The sequence below is a fragment of the Halichoerus grypus genome, chromosome 2 (assembly GCF_964656455.1).
Source record: "Halichoerus grypus chromosome 2, mHalGry1.hap1.1, whole genome shotgun sequence".
Lineage (NCBI taxonomy): Eukaryota > Metazoa > Chordata > Mammalia > Carnivora > Phocidae > Halichoerus > Halichoerus grypus.
The window spans coordinates 194,647,041-194,656,994 of record NC_135713.1 but is presented as its reverse complement, the minus strand read 5'-3'; the positions used below and the strand labels follow the sequence as shown (position 1 = coordinate 194,656,994).

The 9,954-nt window shown below is 46.5% G+C and overlaps 1 protein-coding gene across 2 annotated transcripts in view; it reads right to left on the bottom strand.

Annotated features, from left to right (window-relative positions):
- Positions 1–3,915: 3,915 nt before the first annotated feature.
- Positions 3,916–9,954, bottom strand: part of DCAF7 (DDB1 and CUL4 associated factor 7) — a 32,121-nt gene continuing 26,082 nt past the window's right edge. The window contains exons 7-8 of one of the 2 annotated variants that reach the window (XR_004924755.2): positions 8,578–8,815; positions 3,916–3,979 (exon numbers count right to left, since the gene is read on the bottom strand). Coding sequence is in view for 1 of the 2 variants with exons in the window: in XM_036116192.2 (XP_035972085.1) it covers positions 8,643–8,815 (173 nt within the window). In the remaining variant the exon portion in view is untranslated. Of the gene's footprint in view, positions 8,816–9,954 lie in introns of both variants that reach the window. The other variant, XM_036116192.2, reaches the window with a different exon arrangement.

Sequence of the window (9,954 nt, the reverse complement as noted above, 5' to 3'; positions counted from 1 at the left end):
TAGCGCACTTCCTTTCCCCGGTCCGTTCCGGAAACGCGCCCCCACCGCCCGAAAAATCCGTTCCGCCGCACGGTACTTGCTGCTTTCTCGCACCTGTGCAGAGCCGGGGCCGAGGTGGGGGCGACTTTTATTAGAGTCCAACTCAAATTTTTAGCTTTAACTAATAGTTCACTTAGGAATTTATTATTGTTGTTATCATCCAAGCTACTTTGTGATGGGCTCGGCGCTCTCCTCCTTGTACTTTGCCGTATTAGAAACATCAGATTGCTCTTGTACTTTTCCAAGTTCCTGTATTCAGCACAAACCTGGGGCTTTGCTGATCCTTGTTCCACTTCACTTCGCCTCGCTAAATTTTGTTTTTCCTTCAAGATTCAGTTCGGACATCATTTTCCACCAGAGGAAAACATCCCCTAATTCTCCTGTTGGGCTCAGATGCCCTACTTTGTCCTCACATGATCCTTCATACTCGCTTGTACCTTAGCACTTATCTAAAAATGTTTGTCTCCGCCACAATATTAAATTCTTTGAGAGCAGGACGGGACCCCTGTGTCCAGCATAGTTGTTTTTTTGTTTTTTAGTAACAGCTTTATTGAAATAATTCACATGTCATACAAGTCACCAATTTAAAGTGTATAATGGTTTTTAGTATATGTATTCAGAGATTTGTGTTACCATCACCATAATCAATTTTACATTTTAGTCACCCCAAAAAGAAACCCTGTATCCATTAGCAGTCATTCTCCATTTTCCCCCAATTTCCTCAGTCCTAAGATACTACCCATTTACTTCTTCCTCTATGGCTTTGCCTATTCTGGACATTTCACATGAATAGAATCATACAATATGTGGTCCTTTGTGACTGGCTTCTTTCACTTAGCATGATGTTTTCAGGGTTCATTGATATAGCATGTATCAGTACTTCATTCCTCTTTTATTGCCAAATAATATCAATAATGCCATGAAGCTACAATGTTTTATTTATCCATTCATCAGTTGATGGACACTTGGATTTTTTCCACCTTTTGACTATTATAATATTGTCATGAACATTCAAATACAAGTTTTCGTATAGACATGTTTTTGTTTCTCTTGTATATACCTAGAAGTGGAATTGATGGGTTGTGTAGTAACTCAGTTTAATCTTTTGAAAGGAACTGCCAGACTGTTTCCCAAAACAGTTGCATTATTTTATGTTCCCACCAGCAATGCATGAGGTTTCCACTTTTCTCCACATCCTTGCCAACACTTACCTCTTTTTGACTATAGCTGTTGCCACTAGTGAGTATAAAGTGATATCTCATTGTGCTCTTGATTCATATTTCCCTCATGACTAGTGATGTCAAAGATCTTTTCATGTGCTTACTAGCTATTCATATATAGTATTACTTTTTTGTCATTTAAAAATATAGTTTAATATGTAACTTTGAATAGCAAAAAGAAAATTAAGGGAATTTATAAGCACAAATAAGCATGAAGGCCAAAGTAAAGTCTGAGATTGCCCTAGTCCAAGCAGCCTAAGTCTACCAGGGCAAACCTGTAGTTCAACAAAGTCAGGCTATGGACTCAGTCCAACAAGGAAAACTCCACACCGGAAGGATGGTGGGGTGTCTCACCAAAGGAAAAGATAATTATTATAGGATTGTGGGGAAAGGTGGAGGTTAGGTGAAATTTCAATGAAATAGAGTTTGATAGGCTCAACGGAACACAGAGCTGTATGAGAAGTGGGTCAACATCAGCTCTGGACTGCAAAGCAGACCGAGCTCAGTTTCTGTGCAAACCTCAAAGCTAAATGGGGAGTGCCATGTTCAGAAACACCTGCTCTGAAGTTCTATACCTGGGTTGGAAATCAAGGCTGCTTCTCTGTCAAGAGTGACTTAGATTCTCCAAGCAAGACTATAAGTCTTCATTCTCCCAGATAGAATTTCAAACAGGAGTCTCTGATTTTAGAGAACAAAGTTTCTCAGTGAATTAAAAAAAAGAAAAGCAGTCACTCAGAGAAGGGAATTTTATAACACTTTTAAGTTGCAGGTGTGCTTGGAAGAAATATTGTTTCCTGTTAACTTTGCAACTGGTTTTATGTGTCTGTGAGGAACAGCAGGGCAGAATTTTACTTTCTGTCTAAGCTAATATTCAAGATAAATTCACAGATGACTGAACCATCTCTAGAGCCTGGTTTTCAGGATCATTGAAATCATTAACAATGAGCTTGGTTGCTAATTTGATGGGTGTGGCAGAGACAGAACTATTTATCCGCCACTTTATTTCCTCTTCCTAGGCGTACAGGCAGACTGTCTTTCTTAAATGTCCTTGCAGTTAGGTTGGAATCATGTTACTAAATTTGGCAGATATGGGCAAAACTATTCCTAACATAGTTTCCCCTTCTAAGCAACCTTGGAGGCCACAAGTTCTGGATGATGTAGCTGACCAAACTCGAAAGGACTTCATATAAGCAAAAAATAAAATTTTGTTGTGTTCAGTCTCTGCGATGTGGGGGTTGGTTACTGCAGCTTAGCCCAGGCTAGCAAGATGAATACCGCCGGTACGACTCTCCCAGAGCTCCCCTTAAAACAGGAATCTCCTATTTCCCATACATGTTGTTGACCATATAGCACAGTTCTAACAGAGCCAGCAGGTGCTCATTTGGCCACGTAGAGTCTAAACTCTTGAAAGTGGTTTTTTGTTTGTTTTAAAAGTAGGCTTCACACCCAACGTGGGGCTTGAACTCACAGCCCTGAGATTAAGGGCCCCGTGCTCTACTGACGGAGCCGGCCAGGTGCCCCATAAACTCTTAGAGGACATACTTTTCCCCAGACCTACCGCCACCCCCAGCTCAATGCTTCTGACACGATGGCAGTTACTTGCTGAATACTGGCTCACAGAATCAGTCACAATTTGCCCTTCTCTTCCCTTGAAATGACTAAATGTGAATCCAGAATGAAAATAAAAATAAACGGAGGGAGTATTCAACCAGGACTTAGAGCATTTGAATAGCAGTGAGGACAGGCACTCCTCCATCTTACCACGCTGGGGCGCAGGCTGAGGAAACTGGCTTGGACTTGGAAACCCTAGCCAGTCATCAGAACCTGGTGTCCAAACACACAGGGTCTGGGAGTTATCGTTTGTCATCCTTCAGAGCCAGTAGTTTACTGCATCCTGACTACCCTGTCTCTTAAATCTCTTCAGTTATGCCCCGTCCTCTCCTCCCCTCCTGCTCCTGCTTTAGGTCAGGCTTTTACTTCTTCTCGTCCTATTACAATAAGTGAACTGCCTCCCTGTTTCACCCCCTACTCGGGCATTTTCTTCACTGACTCCTAAAGTGCAATTCTGAGCATGACTTCCCTCTGTGTGAGTTTTCCAAAGTCTCATACAAAAGACTCTGCCTGATCTGGCTCCTGCTTACCTCTCTAGTCACACTCCCCATCATTCCCCATTCAAAACCCCACATCAACTTATAATTCTCTGAATATGGCTATATTCTTTCTTGCCTCTATAGCGTTGTACATGGATGTTCTGTCTGCTTTAAATATCTTTCCCTATTCCCAGAGAACTCCTACTCAGCCTTCAAAACTCAGCTTGAACATCCCTTGTCTTGTGAAGTTTTCCCTGACCTCCTCTGGCTCCTACCCAGACGTAGGGGATCACCTCCTCCTCAGGGCAACCAGTAAGCCTAAACACACCCGTATTGTACAACATTGCCGGGAATTGTTTATCTGGGAGACTGCAAGCAACTCGAGGGTCATGGCCCCTGGCACAGAATAGGTGCTCTGTGTTTTATTAAAAGGGATGACTCCGGCTGTCAGATAGTGAGATGGGCTGGGGTGGACTCTCGGCCCCCAGCCAGTATCTCTGGAACATGACCACAGTGGCAGAATGGGAAGAACTGAATTCATCACAAGAAGAAATTCAGTCAATCTATACATGTTCAAGTTTTATTACAAAGTATGATGGGCAGAAAATACGGTACTTCTTATACAGGAGGCTGAAACAGAATGAAAGGGTGAAAATTAGGTTTAATATACTCAGGAAGCAAGAAATAAAGTCATAGATGTAACACTCCACTTTCAGGTGCCTTTGAAGTCGCCTTCAATGGAGATTTACCATTATGGTTTCACAGCACAGTGTTAACATTTTATTACAAGCCCTGTGTACAATCAGTCCTGTGATAATAATATTTTAAAAAGAAAAACGGGTGACAGTACAGTTTCGTAGGGGGCAGCTTCCTCTCCACCTGACCATGGGAGGTCACAAAACCTAGAGTATAGAGGAAAAGTTTAAATATGTAACAAGAAATGAAGTTCAGACGTACTAAGCTAGAGGGGACAGAAATTGATTGGCTAGAGCTTAACATCTCAGAGAACAAGGAATCTCCGTTTTCTACACAGAGGTTTGTACAATCATGCTACAAGTTCACACTCGGGGGAGGAGGGGGGGAAGTCACTGACAGGGTCATAAAATACACAGGAACCCAAGCAAGTGATTCATACTCAACTCAAGCGAGTCAAAGCTGTAGCTCAACAAGTCTCGTTGCACACTGGATTACCACAACCAACCCCAGGCGAGAGCATTTCTCTTAAACGGCAGACACCACAAGTCCATAGTCACTGGGTTGTCCTAAAGGTGGGTCCTTGTAAGTTTTCTAGCTATTACAAAGACTGCCAACACCTTTCTTCTTGAGTTCATACTTTCACTAGCTTATTTGTTTCTGGTTTGATACACCAGTCCAAGCCTCTTTGGGAAGGCACCTGCACGTTTCCAAACTTAAAAAATAATACCCACAAAGTAGCCTGAGAGGACAGGGCCCGCACTGTGTAGCCACACCTTTAACTCTGAGAGCCAGCGGCAAAGACAATGGTGGGAGAAGAGGGTGCAGGTGGGAGAGGTGGGCAAGGCTCTGCAACAGGAGACGCTGGGGGCAGCTGGCCCAGCCAGTACGGAAAGCCTCGTCCAGGGCTCACAGTGATGCTCAGCTCAGCTCAGCTCTCCTCCCTTGGAAATCCCAACTTAAGTGCCAGGCATGACCTTCCTTCCTCATCCTGGAGTGCAGAGAGTAAAGGGAAGCATCTGCGTTGAGAGAGGCGTCTACTTGAGTAGTCTCCCTTACTCCAAGCCAGGCAGGCAAAGAAGCTGCCACATTCTCAAACTGGGGATGGCCCTCCCAGGTGTGGTAAACCCTGCAGCTCCCACCTGTCTTTACCGCCTCCGACTTGAGGCCCAGGCTGCAGCAGGGAAAAAGTTCTACGGGGGCAAGGCCAGAGGAAGAGAAAAGAAAAGGGAGGGGAGGAAAATCGGCAGGACTGTTTACAACCTCTGCTCTGTACAAGCCTACAACCAAGGAGAGCCATGATGAGGAATGGCCATGGGACGCCCACCACCTGTGGACTGTTGCCACCGAACATCACCTATAGCTCAGTGCTGCAGGAAGGGGCTCCCTGCCCGAGCTGCCATCCTGTCCCCACAGTTAGCCAGCGTCACAGATACCTGACGGATGGTCCAAAACGGCTGACACGGGCTGTGTGCACAGCCTCATTCCATGGCCACCCCAGACCTTTCATGCCCTCTAATATCTTCTCCCTTGATCTAAAGAAACACTTACCATGGATTTTCTCCCACATCCCAAATCTCCTCCGAAAATTTCAGCCAAAACTATCATCAAAACCTTGTAGGAGTCTCAATTTTTTCTGTTTTTTCCCCAAATCTTAACCGGTTCTTTGAGAGCTGATCCTGGTTCTGATAAGAAATTCTCACCCAGTGATCAAATATCTTCCCTCTTCAAGTCCTCAACTTGCAGCTCCATTCCTCCCTAGAAGGTGAGGGTTCCAACTCTTTTGGGTGTAAATACTCAAGCCCCTGAAGGACTTATACCCATTCACCAACTCTCTGATGAGGAACCTGAAGCCGAATTTATTTAGCACCTCTCCGTCCCCTCAGAGCAGACAAGGAAAACAAAGGCAGCTTCGGCCCAGGGGGTAGGAGCATATGGAAGGGCCACCGCCAGGAGAGCCAGAGCCCAGACATGCTGCCCTGTGGCCTTTCCAGGGAAACCCTGGCCACTGCTCTTCTCACACTTAAGGAGAGCAGATCCAGAGCCTCCCGCCCATTCTCTCTGGGTGGCAATCTGAAAACCTGAACAAATTAAACAGACACTTGCTTTTGAAACTACAACAGATCTCTGCTTCCTGGAGCATGCCTGGCTAAGAGGCTTTCTCAGTCTTGAGACTATAGAAATCCCCTCCTCAGCCATGAGGCCACGTGGCCTATGGTGGAAACGGAGGGAAAGGGAGCTGGGACTTCAAAATACCGGCATCTCAGCAACTGTGAGTGTGTGTGTGTTTGCTCAGGGAGACTGGGGAGTCTCACCTGGGCCCCAGGTCGATGCCAGCAGGAGGAGGACCGCACTGCAGGACCTAGGGAGGGGTGAGAGGTCTGGGAGCCCACAGGGCAAGGAAAAAAAAAAAAACACCAGAAGCTGCTGGTTTCCAGAGAAGTAGCAACTTTATGCAAATACATTCTAATTACTACAGACTAATTTTTTCTCCTGATTGTTTTCCAGTTCCAGCTGACAAATCTCACCATGCAGACCACATTTAAGTGCAGATCAGGAAAGGAATCTTAACTTAGAACTCAGTGCAGTTAAGCCCTGCCCCAGGACGACCAGCCCCTCCTACACTCTGACCTCCATCTCAGACCCTTCCCCAGGGGAAGGACCTGATGGCCTCCTAGAGCAAGCAACCATCAACTTAGACTTGCTACCCTTAAGAGAAGGACCCTGGAACCAGCAAATAAGAATTACAAGCAGAGGAGGGTTCTGACCAAGAACTGCTCACTTTACACCGCTGAATGACACAGTGCAAATCTGGTAGTAAATGAAGGAAAGTCAACCTCAAGTGGATGGCCAGCTAAAGAGCCTCAAAATCAGAGTAAGAAAGTGAAAAAGTAGAAGGGGAGATACGCTAAGAAAAGAGCCTTTTTCTTTGGACAAGTGCCTGTGTAGTAAAGCAAAGAGCTGTGACTTTGGAGATTAAAAATACATCTGCTCTGGAAAAGGAGACTCAACCAAAAGAGTTTAAGGGCCCAGGAGAACAAAACTGTTTTGTTTCTCAAGAGCAGGTGAGAACCCAAGTGGACAAAACCACCAGCCTTAAGGTCTGCTACTCTCCTACCTAACAGCTGCACAACTCAGAGGCGCTCAAAAACCTATGGCAGAACATGCTAGACCAAAGTCCCCCTAGACTCTGAGCATGTCCCAAACCCTGCCTGCCCAAAGACTCATCTACCACCGGAATCACACACAAGCCCTCTCCGTGGAACTCACTCATGTAACGGAAACAAACACTGCAGCCTGCAAGTCCAATACTGCTCAGCACCTAATGGTGGGGGTGGGGTGGGGGATGGGGTGGGAGGGTGGTGACAGGTGCACCTTAACTGGCTGGCCCTGCAGCTATCTATTTATTTGACGGCCTGGGATTATCACAGGCTATTAATCCACTCCTTCTAGGAGCTGACAGTCTCCCATATCTAAAGAAGATCTTGTTCAGGATTAGACACACAGACTATGTGCCTTTCAAGCAGGACTCTCTCACTCAAAGAGTGGCCAACCATCAGTCACAGTAAACCAACCAAATCGAGATACCAAAGTTCAGCTTACAGACTGTGCTTGCGTATCATTCAAGACGTGAAAGAAAATGGCCTGGGACTTACATCTGGAGGGAAACACCAACTCGGAAACTAGGTACTGGAAATGCACTCTAAGCTCAGCTTTTCTGAAACCATTCCCTTCAAGTCAGACACGCTGTCTCTCTCAGCTCTACCACATGGCCAGCAGGGCCCAGTGGGGTCGGACAGAGGTACTTCAGGAAGTAACAGAAGGCTTCACGTGTCTGTCTGGGAGCCCAGAATGCCCTTGAGAAGAGCCGGGCTGAGAACAGGTGAGAGAACTGGCCGACTTCAGAGCACCGAGGCGGTCTGGGACTCCTGGTCAGGTACGTTGCAGTCAGGCAGTGATTCAAGAAGGCAAACTGCTCATGGGGTCGAAGGCCCAGTGCTAGATCCAGGCACTGAGGGAAGAGAGGAAGTGCTAATGGGGTGGACTATGAGACAAAGGAAGAAACCGGGAAGAGTAAAGTTCTTTTCGTAAAAAAATTAGCCTGATAGGTAAAAAATATACAAAGTTGAAATTTGTTAAAGACATTGATAATAGGAGGAAAGACAACTCCAAATTGGTATTTGTTCCCACGTAAGTGCTAACAGGACACAGACACAGATTGCCGCCTCGGGCAGCAGACGGGTAAGAGACACCTGGGGCAGAGGAGTGCAAACATAGCCAGTGCCTGCAGTGCTCATTAACACAACAGCTGACAAACAAATATACAGAAAAGTTTAATGGAGGAACCAGAGGAGAAGAGAAAGGGAGAGAAAATTGTAAAACTCGGCCCTGGGCTGAGGAGGCGCCACACTAGCACTGAGCCTGGCGCAGACGGCGATGGGACGACTGGCCAGGAACTCCTAGAGCAGCTTCTGCTAACAGTGATGCAAAGCAGTGAGACACATACTGGCCACCAGAAACACGCTTCTTCTTACTTTGGGGATGGGGCAGAGGCAGGAAACACACAAGCCCCCGCCTCGTGGGCAAGGCGCCGCCAATGCTACACTCGGAGTATTTCCAGGCAGTTGTTGTAGCAGATGGCAATCCAGTCGGGCTGGGTGGACGCCCACTGCACGTTGTTGATCTCTCCTTCAGCTGTGTAGGCCAGGATAGGGTCCTCGATGGCCCGGGGCATTTGCTGGATGTCCCAGATGAGAGCCTGGTGATCATCCGCTAGTGACAGAGAAAGCCAGCAGCAAGGTCACAACTTGGGCAAGGAGGAAAATGGCCCCTGCATTCGGGGAGGGTGGAGGGATCACAGTTCACAAAGCATTTGCTCACCAAGATCCCAGCCAGGGAGGTTTGATTTCAAGCCCCCGTTTTATAGATGAAGAAACTGAGACTCAGAAATGTTCAGGCCCTTGTCCCGAGCCCCAGAGCTATGCAACCCGTGAACAGCAGAGCCAGCACTCAGAGCAAGGCCTCTGATGTGCCCCGGGGCCCCGGTCACTGCGGCAGAGCTAGGATGGCAGGACGGGACCTAGACGGGCACCTCTCACCCGGGGCAGGCAACAGGAAAGGACCACAGGATACAAAAATGATCCCCAAACATGTCATTTGCAGCCACTTAAAGTACTTGAGCACTTAAAGATCCCTTTCTGATGATTCAACTTAATGGGATTTTACCCTATTTCATGAACTTTTATACTTCGATGAGGTGTTACACAGATGAGATGAAGTGCTGAGTGGACATGTGCTATTAAAAACAATCTTCCCTAGAAAAGCTACCTTCTTTGCCCTGGGAAATACCAGAAAGAAGGCAATCACCTTAAAAAAAATACATAAGCACATGAAAAAGGACTGGAAGAAAATATATCAAAATGAGAACAGTGGTACTATGAGGATGGCAAAGTTATGAGTTATATTTGCTTTTCCCTAGTTGGTAAGTGATCTGTAATGTGGTCATTTACTTTTATAATCAAAACAATAAGTTCTTAATTTAAGAGAAGAAAAATAAAAAGGCAATGACCTTCAATACCACAGTGTCCCCTGATCCCATCAGCCCATCCTGATGTGAAAACCTATCTCTGACACACAGGAGATTTGAGGAGCCTAACATGCCAGGCAGGCTCGTGTGGGCAACACCAGCCTCGTGCCACGGCCATATAACCCAGGCGAGGTGCAAGATGCCCTTCCCAGGGACCACCTCTGTCAGGGGCTCCGGGGAGCTGTGTGCAACACTCAGCACATCTAGAGCACTAAGTTCTTTGTCCTCAGTGCCACTCTCAACCAAGCACATTCTTCAGCCATAGCTCCTTCAACTGAAGGGACTCGGGACAGGTACTGTGTGCCCAGCAGTGAGCCGCACAAAG